The sequence below is a fragment of the Mustela nigripes genome, chromosome X (genome assembly GCF_022355385.1).
Source record: "Mustela nigripes isolate SB6536 chromosome X, MUSNIG.SB6536, whole genome shotgun sequence".
Lineage (NCBI taxonomy): Eukaryota > Metazoa > Chordata > Mammalia > Carnivora > Mustelidae > Mustela > Mustela nigripes.
The window spans coordinates 72,602,182-72,617,092 of NC_081575.1; the positions used below are offsets into that span (position 1 = coordinate 72,602,182).

The 14,911-nt window shown below is 37.3% G+C and overlaps 1 protein-coding gene across 1 annotated transcript in view; it reads left to right on the forward strand.

Moving 5' to 3' along the window:
• EDA2R (ectodysplasin A2 receptor) overlaps positions 1 to 14,911 on the forward strand; it is a 53,613-nt gene that overhangs the window by 28,801 nt on the left and 9,901 nt on the right. Inside the window, 3 exon segments of the mRNA XM_059385569.1 lie at positions 13,398 to 13,576; position 14,006; positions 14,134 to 14,218. Coding sequence (XP_059241552.1) covers positions 13,398 to 13,576; position 14,006; positions 14,134 to 14,218 — 265 coding nt within the window.

Sequence of the window (14,911 nt, forward strand, 5' to 3'; positions counted from 1 at the left end):
AATTTTTTATTTTTTATAAACATATATTTTTATCCCCAGGGGTACAGGTCTGTGAATCGCCAGGTTTACACACTTCACAGCACTCACCAAAGCACATACCCTCCCCAATGTCCATAATCCCACCTCCCTTCTCCCAACCCCCCTCCGCCCAGCAACCCTCAGTTTGTTTTGTGAGATTAAGAGTCACTTATGGTTTGTCTCCCTCCCAATCCCATCTTGTTTCTAATGTTATTCTGATAGGTATTGCATAGAATTTGTAGATTGCTTTGGGGAGTATGGACATTTTAAGAATATATATTCTTCCAATCCATGGTCATAGAATGCTTTCCATTTCTTTGTTTCTACCTCATTTTTTTCATATGTGTTCTATAGTTTTAAGACTACAGTCTTTTACCTCTTTGGCTAGGTTTATCCCTAGGTATCCTATGGTTTTTGATACAATTGTAAATGGGATCAATTCCTTGATTTCTCTTCCTGTTGCTTCATTATTGGTATATAGAAATGCAACACACCTCTGTGCATTGATTTTATATCTGGCAAATCTGCTAACTTCCTGTATCAGTTCTAGCAACATTTTGGTGGAGTCTTTTGGGTTTTCTACATAGAATATCTTGTCATCTTTGAAGAGTGCAATTTTGGCGGCTTTGATGATTTAGATGCATTTTATTCATTTTAGTTGCTGATTGCAGAGGCTAGGACTTCCAGTACTATGTCAAACAGCAGTGGTGGGATAGGATGTCCCTGTATTGTTCCTGACCTTATGGGAAAAGCTCTCAGTTTTTCCTTTTGTGTATGGCTTTTATGATGTTGAGCTATGTGGCCTCCACCCCTACTTTATGGAGGGTTTTTATCAAGAAAGGATGCTGTATTTTGTCAAATACATGTTCTACATCTATTGAGAGGATCATTTAGTTGCTATTCTTTCTTATATTGATGTGGTTTATCACTTTGATTTTTAGGGGATATTGAATAACCCTGTCATTCTGGAATATAGACCATCTATCCTTTTTATTATCATTATGTTATGTTAGTCACCATACAGTTTGTCATTAGTTTCTGATGTAGTGTTCCAAGATTCATTGTTTATGTATAACACCCAGTGCTCCATGCAATAGGTGCCCTCCTTAATACCCATCACTGGGCCAACATACCCCCACCCCACCCTCTCCTCTGAAACCCTGTTTGTTCCATGGAAACCACAGTCTCTCATGGTCTGTCTCCCCCTCCGATTCTAGCCCCCCTTCATTTTTCCCTTCCTTCTCATAATGTCTTCCATACTATTCTTTATGCTCCTTAAGTAAGGAAAGCTTATAATAATTGACTTTCTCTGCTTGGCTTATTTCACTTAGCATAATCTCCTCCAGTCCCATCCATGTTCATGCAAAAATTGGGTATTCATCATTTCTGATCACTGAGTAATGTTCCACTGTATATATAGACCACATCTTCTTTATCCATTCATCTGTTGAAGGGCATCTTGGAGCTTTCCACAGTTTGGCTATTATGGATATTGCTGCTATAAGTATCTGGGTACATGTGGCCCTTCTTTTCACTAGACCTGTATCTGTGGGGTAAATACCCAGTAGTTCAATTGCTGCATCATAGGGTAGCTCTATTTGCAATTTTTGAGGAATCTCCACACTGTTTCCCAAAGTGGCTGCACCAACTTTCATTCCCACCAGTAGTGTAAAAGAGGGTTCCCCTTTCTCCACAGCCTCTCCAATATTTGTTATTTCCTGCCTTGTTAATCTTTGCCATTCTAACTAGCATAAGGTGTTATTGCAATGTAGTTTTGACTTGAATTTCCTTGGTGGCCAATGATGAAGAACATTTCTTCATGTGTCTGTTATCCATTAGTATGTCTTCATTGGAGAAGTGTCTGCTCATGTCTTCCACCCATATTTTGACTTACTTGTTTTATGGGTGTTGAGTTTAAGAGGTTCTTTATAGATCTTGGATATCGGAACTTTGTGTGTAGTTTCATTTGCAAATATCTTCTCCTATTCCATAAGGTGCTTCTTTGTTTTGATAACTGTTTCCTTTGCTGTGTAGAAGCTTTTGATCTTGATGAAGTCCCAGAAGTTCATTTTCACTTTTTTTTTTTCTTTTGTCTTTGGAGATGTGTCTTGAAAGAAGTTGCTGTGGCTGATGTCGAAGAGATTACTGCCTATGTTCTCCTCTAGGATTTTGATGGATTCCTGTCTCACACTGAGGTCTTTCATCCATTTTGAGTTTATCTTTGTGTATGGTGTAAGAGAATGGTCAAGTTTCATTCTTCTGTACATAGCCGTCCAGTTTACCAGCACCATTTATTGAAGAGACTGTCTTTTTTTCCACGGGATTTTTTTTCTGCTTTGTTGAATATTATTTGACCATAGAGTTGAGGGTCCATATATGTGCTCTATACTCTGTTCCATTAGTTTATGTGTCTGTTTTTGTGCCAGTACCATGCTACCTTGGTGATCACAACATTGTAATTAAGCTTGAAAACAGGCAATATGATGCCACCAGCTTTGTTTTTCTTTCTCAACATTTCCTTGGTGATTCAGGGTCATTTCTGGTTCCATAGAAATTTTGGATTTTTTTTCCAGCACTTTGAAAAATGTCATTTGGTATTTTGATTGGGATGATGTTGAAAGTATATATTGCTCTGGGCAGCATAGACATTTTAACAATGTTTTTTTCTTCTGATCTATGATCATGGAATGTTTCCCCATCTTTTTGTGTCTTCTTCAATTTCTTTCATGAGTGTTCTATACTTCCTCGAGTATAGATCATTTACCTCTTCGTTTGGGTTTATTCTAAGCTGTCTTATAGCTTTTGGTGCTGTTGTCAATGGAATCAATTCTCTAATTTCCCTTTCTACAGTTTCATTGTTAGTGTATAAGAAAGCAAATGATTTCTGTGCATTGATTTTGTATCCTGCCACATTACTGAATGACTATATGAGGTCTAGTAATTTGGGGATGGAGTGTTTTGGGTTTTCCAGATAAAGTATCATGTCACCTGTGAAGAGAGAGAGTTTGAATTCTTTTTTACCAATTTGAATACCTTCTGTTTCTTTCTGTTGTCTGAATGTTGCTAGGACTTCTTGTACTATGTTGAACAATAGGGACAAGGGTAAATACCTTTTGTCTTTGTGAATATTCCTTTTAATATACTCTTGGATTCCATTAGCTAGGATCTCATTGAGAATTTTTGCATCAAGTTTTATCAGGGATATTGGTCTATAATTCTTCTTTTAAGTGGAGCCTTTGGTTTGGGGATCAAGGTAATGCAGGCTTCATAGAATAAGTTTGGAAGTTTTCCTTCCATTTTGATTTTTTGGGACAAGTTGAGAATAATAGATATTAACTCTTCTTTAAGGGTTTGTTAGGGTTCCCCCTTGAAAGTCATCAGGCTCTGGACTCTCCTTTGTTGGAAGATTTTTTTTTTAAATTCAATTTCTGTTATGTGTTTGTTTAGATTTTCTATTTCTTCCTGATTCAGTTTTTGTAGTTTATATGTTTCTAGGAATTTATTGATTTCTTCCAGATTGTGTAATTTGTTCACAAACAACTGCTAATAATATTCTCTTATAATTATATTTTTGTGGCATTGTTTGTGATGTCTCCTCTTTCGTTCATGCTTTTATTTATTTCAATACTTTGTCTTTTCATTTTGATAAGCCTAGCTAGAGATTTATCAGTCTTGTTAATTCTTTCAAAGAACCAGCTCCTAGTTTTCTTGGTATGCTCTACTGTTTTATTGATTTGTGTATCATTGATTTCTGTTCTAATCTTTATTATTTCCCTTCTCCTGCTGACATTAGGCTTTATTTGCTATTCTTTTTCCAACTCCTTTAGGTGTAATGTTACATTGCATATTTGAGACTTTTCTTGCTTCTTGAGAAGGGCCTGTATTGCCATATACTCCCCAATTAAGAGTGCCTTTGCTGCATCCCTGAGGTTCTGAAATGTCGTGTTTTCATTTTCAGTTTCTTCCATTTTTTTTTTAATTCTTCCTTAATTTCCTTGTTAACCCACTTGTTCTTTAGCAGGGTGATCTTTAACCTCCATGTATTTGTGGTTGTTCCAAACATTTTCTTGTGGTTGACTTCAAATTTCATAGCACTCTGGTCTGAAAATATGCGTAGTATGATCTCAGTCTTTTTGTAGAGGTTGAAGCCTAATTTGTGACCTTGTAGTTGATCTATTCTGGAGAATATTCCTTGCGCACTCGAAAAGAGTGTATATCCTGCTGCTTTTGGATGAAATGCTCTGAATCTGTTAAGTCCATCTGGTTCAGTGTATCATTCAAGCTTGTTTCCTTGTTGATCTTCTGCATAGATGATCTGTCCATTGATGTGAGTAGGGTGCTAAAGTCCCTTACTATTACTGTATCATTATCAATCAGTTTCTTCAAGTTATTTTTTTATTAATTGATTTATATATTTGGCTGCTCCCAAGTTAGCAGCATAAATATTTAAAACTGTTGGATATTCTTGCTGAGTGGACCCCTTTACTATTATATAGTGCCCTTTTTCATCTCTCATTATGGTGTTTGTTTGAAAATCTAGTTTGTCTGGTATAAGTATGGCTACTCCAGCTTTCTTTTGGTGTTCATTAGCATGATAAATGATTCTCTACCCCCTCACTTTCAAACTGGAGGTGTCTTTGTGTCTAAAATGAGTCTCTGGTAAGTGGCATATCAATGGGTCTTGAAGATTTTGTTTTTGTTTTTGTTTTAATTCATTCTGATACCTTATGCCCTTTGGAGCATTTATTCCACTTGCATTCAGAATAATTATTGACATATATGAGCTTAGTGCCAGTATATTACCTGTAAAGTCTCTGTTTCTGTCTAGACTGTGTTGCTTTTGGTCTCTGTTTCTCAGTCAAATGGTCCCCTTTAATTTTATTGCAGAACTGGTTTAGTGTTCATGAACTTATTTAGTATTTACTTATCTGAGAAACTATATCTCTTCTTCTATATTGAATGACAGACTTGCTGGATAAATAATTCTTTGCTGCATATTTTTCCTTGTAGCATGTTGAATATTTCCTTCCACTCCCTTCTGGACTGCCAAGTTTCAAGGGACAGGTCTGCTGCTACCTTATGTGTCTACACTTGTAGGTTAAGGACTTTTTTTTTTCTCTCATGACATCAAATAATAAAGATGTAATATATGTTAGCTAACACAACAAATAATTAAAAAAAATCTTTTCCCTAGCTGCTTTCAGAATTTACTTTTACCCTCATATTTTACAAGTCTCACTGTGTTATGTCTTGGTGTTGACTTGTTTTTATTGATTTTGAGGTAAGTTCTCTATGCTTCTTGGATTTGAATGCATATTTCCTTCCCCAGATTTGGGAAGTTCTCAGTTATAATTTGTGTCAAATAAACCTTATGCCCATTTTTTTCCTCTCTTCTTCTTCTGGGGCTCCTATGATATGGATATTATGTTCCTTTATGGACTCACTGAGTTCCCTAAGGCCACATGCATGACCTAGTAATTTTCTTCCCCTCTTATTTTCAGCTTCATTATTTTCCATAATTTCATCTAGCTATTTATTTATCTATGTATATCACCAAATATCCCTTCTGTTTCTTCAGTTCTTGTTGTGATTGTATCCAGTTTTTCATCTCAGTTTTAGCAATTTTTATGGCAAACTGACTAATTTTAATTCTTTTATATCTGTAGCAAGGGTTTCTCTGGTGTCTTCTGTGCTTTTTCAAGTCCAGCTAGTAGTCTTATGACTGATGCTTTAAATTATTTTTCAGATATATTGCTTTTATCTGCTTTGAGAAAGTCCTTAGCTGTGATTTCTTCCCAACCTTTCTTTTAGGGAGAATTTCCTCCATCTTTTCATTTTGGGTAAGCTTCTGTCTTTTGCATGTTTTATAAGTGTGTTATCTTTCCTACACCTGAGAGTAATGCCATATTTAAAAAGGGTCATGCACTGTCCAGGGCCTGACACTTTAGGAAGTGTTTTTCATGTCTGCTATATGTACTTTGTTGTTGAGTTTTGTCTGCTCTTTCCCACTGGTCCAACCCTGTAGAGTTCCTCCTTACTTGTGGTGGGGAGTGTTTGGACCTTTAACTAGGAAAAAGGGGGGGGAATCTGATTTAAAAAAGAAAAAAATAATAACAGGAATAAGAACAAATAAAAACAATCAGAAACCTATAAGCCTGATTCTTAAGGAAGGAAAGAAAGAAAGAAGAGAAAAGCAATTCTGATCCCATGCCCCCCCAAAGAGAAAAGGAAGGAAAACGAAACAAACAAAAAAAAACCCCAAAAAAACAAAAAAACAAAACAAAACAACAACAACAAAAAAAACTATGAGCCTGATTCTAAAGAATAGAAAAAAACTAAGAAGTAAACCCTGGTCCTATGATCACCAGAACTGCTGCTGACACTTTGAAGCACCCTATGATCAGTAGACCTTGTGCATGTGGGGTGCTGCCTATGCTGGTCTTCTAGAGGAAAGGATCCATGCACTGGCTCAGAATCAAACATGTCCCAGTACATATGCAGTCGCTAGGCACAGGGGGGCAGGTTTTGGTATGAGAAGGTCTCACCTCCTCTTAGGGCCACTGTGTTGCACTCTGAAGTCTGACTCTATTTTTTGTTTGTTTGTTTGTTTTTGTTTTTTAAGATTTTATTTATTTATTTGACAGAGAGAGATCGCAGGTAGGCAGAGAGAGAGAGAGAGGAGGAAGCAGGCTCCCTGTGAAGCAGAGAGCCAGATGCAGGGCTTGATCCCAGGACCCTGGGATCATGACCTGAGCTGAAGGCAGAGGCTTTAACCCACTGAGCCACCCAGGTACCCCTGAATCTATTGTTTTTGAGAGGAAAAATGGCTCCACCCCACTCTTTTGTCCCTGTCAGGAAGACCTTACAAAGTAGCAGGGACCCTCAGCCCACCCAACACCACAGTTCTTCATTTTATCTTTGCTGTTTGATGAATTCAAAATTTCAAATCTTAGAGAAACTGGCACTGCTTGGGCCTATCCCCATCCTTTAGCATGGAGCCTCACCCTGCTGTATCTGGTGTCCTTTATCCCAGAAAAACAGTCCCTTGCCTGTGCAGTGCATGGAATCTATACTGTAGCACAATGAAATGCAGCAACCAGGTTAGCCACCCTCTGAATGTGCCTTCCCCTACTGATGAAAGGCCCTTTGCTGGCACCTGAAGTATCTTTTGTCCTTAGAGAGGCAAAATACCCTCTTCCAAATGTACTCCAAGAAGGGGAACATTCTCTCCCAGTGTGACCCAGGATATTCCTACACCATATTATATGCTCCTAGGCTAGCTCCCTTCTCCCCGGAGTGCATGTCATAGTTGCACTCTGGTGAAAGTCATGTTTTTCCAAAACCTCAGAGTTTGAGTTCCATACACTATTTGCAAAAATCCTGCAACACTCACTACCCCTCACTCTCCAGTCCTTGGTCCAAAGAGGTTTTCTTCTTGTGTGAACCTGAGGCTACATTCTTTCAACCCTCTCTCTTTCTCTCTTTTTTCTCTCTCCATGGAAATTATTCCCTCCTTTCTACAGCACCACAGTTTTTCTCTCCTCAAATTTACTTCCATGCACTTGGCACTTGCCAGGTTATCTCTCTCCAAACATGGGTATCCTCTCCCATTCATCAGGCTAATTTCATGGATGTTCTAAGTGATATGACCTCAGTACAGCTGTCTTCAAGGAATGAGGAAAAGCCCAGTGTCCCCTTACTTCTCTGCCATGTTAACTGCTCTCCCCTCTTCTTTGTTTCTTATAGATTTCTTGCTGTTGTTGTTGTTGTTCATGGTCTATTTTATATGGCATCAATACAGACACCCCAGGGCTCTTTTTGTTACTATTTGCAAGGAATATGTTTTTCATCCTTTTACTTTCAATCATTTGTGTCTTTGAATCTTGTACGCAGCATATGGGTGGGTCATGCATGTATATTTTTGTTGTTATTTATCCAGTCTGCCAATCTCTACCTTTGGAGCCTTTAGAACATTGACATTAAGAGAAATACTTAAAAGAGAGAGAGAGAGACAGAGAAAGAGAGAGAGATTGTTAAGGGAGTACTTCTTACATCTTGTTATTTGTCTTATGTATGGTTTATACCATTTTTGTCCCTCATTTCCTACATTATTACCATTTTTGCTAGTTGATTTTCTTTGCAGTGAGTTTTATTAATTTCCTTTTCATTCCTTTTATATATATTTTAGTTGTTTTCTTTGTGTTACCATGCAGATTCCCTTTAATATCCTAAATTTCAACAATGTAGTTTGAATTGAGATCAAGCTAACTTTAATAGCATACAAAACCTCTAATTTATACAGCTTTGTCTCATTTCTCTTTATGTTATTATTTTCACTTTTTAATATTTTATTTATTTATTTGGCAGAGAGAGAAGTAGATCACAAGTGGGCAGAGAGGCAAGCAGGGGGTGGGGAGCAGGCTCCCCACTGAGCAGAGAGCCCAATGCCAGCCTTGATCCCAGGACCCTGAGATCATGACCTGAGCCAAAGGCAGAGGCTTAACCCATTGAGCTACCCAGGTGCCCTTCACTTTTGTCTTAACTATGTGCCAATATCATATATTTATAACTATTGCATTTTCTTTTAAATAGTATGGGAAATAAAAGGTGGAGTGGAAAACTTAAAATGCAGTAATTATGCCTTTTATATTTGTTCATGTATTTACGTTTACCAAAGATATTTATCACTCTGTATGGCTTTAAGTGACTATCCAACATCCTTTCATTTTTTTTCTTAAAGATTTTATTTATTTATTTGACAGAGAGAAAGAGAGATCTCAAGTAGGCAGAGAGGCAGGCATAGAGAGAGAGGGAAGCAGGCTCCCCACTGAGCAGAGAGCCCAATGCGGGGCTTGATCCCAAGACCCTGAGATCCTAAGTGGAAGACAGAGGCTTAATCCACTGAGTCACCCAGGAGCCCCCAGCACCCTTTAATTCTAACCTAAAGAATTACCTTTAGCATTTCTTGCAGTACAGGTCTGTTAATATTAAACTGCCTCAGCTTTTGCTTATTTAGATATGTTTTAATTTCTCCTTCATTTTTGAAGAATTTTTTTTTCCTGAATAAAGAATAATATGTTAGCAGTCTTTTTCTTTCGATACTTAAATATGTCATCTTATTGCCTTCCAGGATCCATATTTTTTTTAGGAAAAATATGATCTCTTGTACTTGACAAGTTGTTTCTCTATTATTATGTCAAGGTTTATTCTTTGTCTTTGGCAATGTATATCTTATTTTTAATATGTCTTATTATGGGTCTCTGAATTTTCCTATTAAAGTTCATTGAGAATTATGGATGTGTTTATTAATGTCTTTATTAATGTCTTTCATCACATTTTGTAAAATTTTAGCCATTATTTCTTCAAATATGGTTTCTGCTTGTTTATTTCTCTCCTTTCCTTCTGGGAATCCCCATTGTTTGTTACTCCCCTTTTTGGTGTCTCTTAGTTTTTGTTTACTCTTTTCACTCATTTTTTTTTCTGTTCCTCAGACTTCATAATTTCAACTGTCCTCAAGTTTGCTTATTCATTTTTCTACCTGCTGAGAGATGCTGTTGAACACTTATAATGAATCTTTATTCCAATTGGTTTATTTTCAGATCCAGGATTTCTGTTTGGTTTCTTTTTTTATAATTTTTATGTTACCATTTTCTTTAAACACTTATTTCTAATTTCCTTATTTCATGGTTTTTTAATATATTTAAGATATTAGTCTTCTAGTCTTTGTCTAATAAGTCCAATGTCTGGACTTCCTCAGAAACACTTTCTATCAATTTTATTTCTTTAAATGAGCCATACATCCCTATTTCTTTATATGCTTTGTCACCTTTTTGTTCAAAACTAACCATTTTTTTATTATAATGTGGTGTTAATCAGTTTTTTTTCCTTCTTCACATTTAGTTTATTTTTTTTTAATGAATTTATTGAAAGTTTATTGGGTCACTTATTTAGGTGTTTTTCCAAACTTTTTTCAGACACTGTATTCGTTGCCATATGTTGTCATGTAATCTGTGTTCATTTAGATCATGGTTAGTCAATATTCGTATTTTATTTATTTATTTATTTATTTATTTATTTATTTAAGAAGGAGTGCATACAGGGAGGAGGGGCAGGGGGAGAGGGAGAAGCAGACTCCCTGCTGAGCATGGATTCCTATGTAGGGCTGGATCCCAGGAGTCCAAGATCATGACCTGAGCTGAAGGCAGAAACTTAGCCGACTTAGCCACCCAGATGCCCCAATAATATTATGATAGTGATTTCCTTGAGCATTAGAAGTTAATCAAAATAAACAAAAAAATAAACAAAAACACACTTTTCCCAGTCTTTGCAGATTGGGTTTGTGCTGAAGCATTCCTTAAGCCAAAATTGCACTTAGCCTGTGGATCAGCCCGATGTGGAAGCTTTGGGTCTTCTCCTTTTATAAGCATTTCTCATGCCCTAGGAATGCATGTGCCTTTCTAAATTCCCCCATATATATGGGTGCTTCTAAATGTTTTCTTTTTTTTTTTTTTGAGTTTACAGAATAACTTTATTTATTTTTTTTTATTTTCAGCATAACGGTATTCATTATTTTTACACCACACCCAGTGCTCCATGCAATCCGTGCCCTCTCTAATACCCATCACCTGGTTCCCCCAATCTCCCACCCGCTGCCACTTCAAACCCCTCAGATTGTTTATCAGAGTCCATAGTCTCTCATGGTTGACCTCCCCTTCCAATTTCCCCCAACTCCCTTCTCCTCTCTAACTCCCCTTGTCCTCCATGCTACTTGTTTTATCCACAAATAAGTGAATGTTTTCATTCACTTATTAATTTGTCCCACATTTCTTTCATCTTTCTAAGCCTTCCAAGGTTAGGATGTCTATTGTGTTTATTTGCTTATAATTTCTTGCCCCAGGTATCTGTTGTTTGTTAGTTTGCTTTGCAAACTTTTTCTTTAAAAAATGCCTACCCCTTTCCCAGTTTGAATTCTGAATTGAATGAAACAGAGGTGAACACTTTGTACCAGTCTTTCAGGTAGCCAACATACAGGTTAGAACAGTCATACACAATAATTTTGAATAAGTTTTGCTCAATTCACTCTGGAACTAGGGATGAAGTCCTCCCACTAGGAACACAGGCTGTTGCCACTTTAAGATTGCCTCCACTTTAGGACTGGTGCTGCTCAGGAGAGGGGTGTAGTAAAGGCAAACAAAAATGGCATAAAATTTTCCTTTCATTTTCAAGTCGTCTTTTACTTGGTTCAGCATTTGCTTAATTGCTATAAGCCTTTGTTTCCCAGAGTCCTGAAATATGATTGCGACAATTTCTGCATACTTTTTGTAAAGAATTATTCATTTATTTGAGAGAGAGAGAGAGGGAGAGAGAGAGAGAACACGGGCCAGGGGAGGGGCAGAGGGAGAGGGAGAGGAACCCTCAGGCAGACACTCTGCTGAGCATGGAGCCAGAAGTGGGGCTCAGTTCTGGGACCTTGAGATCATGACCTGAACTGAAATAAGGAGCTGAATTCTCAACTGACTGAGCCATCCAAGTGTCCCTCTGCCTGTTTTTCTGTGTTACTATGAGGAAATGAAAGCTTGGAGCTGCCACCTTCTCCATTTTCCTGATGTCCTGCCATTTTTAATATATTGAATTCAGCATTTCTCTGGGTGTTCCTGTGTTCCAGAAAATCACAGTATAAATAAAATTAAAGCATTTTTAAATACAAAATAAGTATAAAGAAAAAAACCAGGCAGTTTTCTTGGAGGCAGGCCTAAGGGAGGCAAACCTCACTTTATCCATATTCCATTAGCTAGAAATTAGGTACATGGATCCACCTAACTACAGTGGGGTTAGAGCATGTTGGCTAGTGGTATTCTCAGGAAGAATGGAGACTTAGTTTGGCAATCACCACACTTCTGCCATAATTAGCAAATAGTTAATATCCCTTAATAATTAGAGTTGTATTTTTGAAAGAGCTATGATATATCAGGCAGGTGCCTTACACCTAAGTTAGAATGTCAGAGCTGGATGAGTATTTAGAGACTATCTACTTCAGCCTCTTCAAATGTTGGGGCTTCTGATCTTTAGAAACAGAGAGGGACTGGCTAGAGTCACACTGAGTCAATATTAGACCCAAGGCAAGAACCAGCTAGATCAATCATCTCTCCTCTATATCATTGGAATTCCAACATTTTTTTAACCATTACCAAGAGTAAGGAATACATTTTTTGTCACATTCTAACACATACTTGCATATATTTTATATAAAAGTTTTGTAAGATGATATTGAGGTATTGGTAGTGATTACAGCTGTTTGTCAAATATTTCCACCTCCTTACCCTCTAGAACATTGTGGAATTGCACTTTCTTTTACTTGTGTAGTTACTAATGGTCAGATGGTATGTGTGGTCAAAGACATGCAAGCAAAGTGAAATGGATCATTTCTGGAAGAAAATAAGAGCCAGTGGCAATTCACAATGTTCTCTTTTCCCTGATGTTCCAATCATGGCAACACAAAGATAAGCCTCTGTTACCTTGTGTAGCCCAATAAGAATAATGTAAAGCATAGCTCCTACTACACCTCTGGTAGGCTAATAGGGTGATTGAGAAATAAACTTTGGTTCTTTCAAGGCATTGAGATTTGGAATTTGCTTTTTGCCAATGTCAGGTTTGTCCATCAAACCCAGAGAATGGCGAATGAAAAGATTTCTCCAGACACCTTAGTAGGAGAAAGAAGAGGCCTGAGGACAAGACTCTCTAGTGGCAAAAGACCTTGTGCCAAGCTTTGTCCTCACTTTTATTGAGATCTTAGCAATATATGAGGTGCAAGTGCAAAGTGAGGAAGAAAGTGTAACTTTAATGGTCAGGATATTAATATATGGGGCAGTGTGTGATAAGCGCAAGAAGGCAAGGAGTCTGTGAAGTATGTGACAACAACAGGTGCCTTTTTTTTTTCTTCAGAACTTAAACATTTACTCCCTAGATTAGAATCTTGAGCCTCAGTAAGAATTTGGCCATTTTCAGCCAAGAAACTTCAAAGGATGCCGGTGTTCTGGGCACTCCTCCTTTGCTTTTCAATTAGTCTCATCCAGGGAGGCATATACAAGTCAGATTTTATCTATACAGGCACTGTAAATTCCCACATGCCATATTATAACCTAGCCTATGTTGACTGATATTTAGCATTAGCATATGTACACTGATATTTTTATCATTATTTTGTTTTGTTTTTCAATTTTAATGCTGATTTCAAACTAGTAAACTGATTTTGTGATTCATAAACGTATTTCAACTTTCAGTCTGTAAAGCACTACTGTATACGATGTCCATTTGTCCCATAGCTAATCCTCTCTCTAAGTTTCTATAGAGCTGTGTTAGTGATTCCCATCTCTCTGCAGGATTGTGGCTATGGAGGCGGTGGAGATGCATACTGCACAGCTTGCCCTTCCCGCAGATTCAAAAACAGCTGGGGCCACCATAGATGTCAGACTTGCATCACCTGTGCTGTCATTAATCGCATCCAGAAGGCCAACTGCACAGCTACCTCTAATGCTGTCTGTGGAGACTGTCTGCCTAGGTGAGCCTGCTCTGGAGACCAAAATTTTTATGGACCTTTTATATTCCTTGGAGGTCTTTTTAATCCTTACCTTTCAAAGTCTAGTTGAAATATTCTAACTCATCATATCATAATGAGCTCAAAGTCCCATGAGAGAGAAGCAGTGTCTTCCCATGACACCCTTACAATGTGCCTAGCACATGGTCAGCCACAGATGAATACTTAACAATTTTTTCATCATGCTGGCATGCTTAAGCCAAGGCCCAAGATTCAAGGTAAATCTCACTGTAGACCTAAAAGAGATCACAAAGCAGTTGATTCCAAAGCAGTGTTACCCTCTCTTATAAGATTAATTCTGCTTCTTAGCTATTGGTTCTGGTGAATGAGGGAGGAGGTAGAACATGTGGGACTCTGATTCAGAATCAAATATTGAGGCAGAGCATTCATAAGGGTTGGAGGTGGGTACCAGCTTCCAGGAGGGCAAGACTTTTAGAAGTTGCTTATGGTCTCAGTAAGGACCAGCCTACATGCATTGTTTATTTTATTACTTTGCCATTCCTTATTGCTCTGACCATAAGTTCTACTGAAAGACATGCATTGGAGGACTGCAGGACCAAGAGTGCATTCCATGCACAAAGCAGACACCCACCTCTGAGGTTCAGTGTGTGTATCAGTTCTCTTCTCCTGTTTTCCTCCAACCCATTGGGGTGGTAGTAACATAGGGTAGTAAGGACTTCCCTACCCCTTTGTACTCCTTCCTGTAGAGCAGATTGGCAAGGGAAGCAGTTAGATTTGAATTCTTATTTTATAATGCAGTGTCTGCATAACCCTCTTTACATCTTCTGAAAAGAATGTAAGTCATGATAATCACCATTCTTCATACCTTATGGGATGGCTGTCTAGGTCTAATGAATTAATAAATTTAGAAAGCACTTTATAAATTATACTATTTGTACACTTATAGATGATAATGATGATGTAATATGAGGTTTAAAAGAGTCTCTATTGCTTAGGAATAGAGAAGCCTGAATGAAGTACTACAATCTAGTCTATGCCCATACCACTATCCATTTTTCTATCTATAATTTTTCTCTATTTATCATATATATATATAGATAAATAGATAGATAGATAGATATACTCACTCCTTACAATTATTGATATGTTTATATTATGAAATATTTCAAATATGTAGATGCTGCCCAGAGCAATCTATACTTTCAATGCTATCTTGATCAAAATACCACTGGCATTTTTCAAAATGCTGGAACAAACAATTCTAAAATTTGTATATAGAAATATTTAAAATGAAAAAATATATATAAAATATATATAATATATATAATATACAGGGGG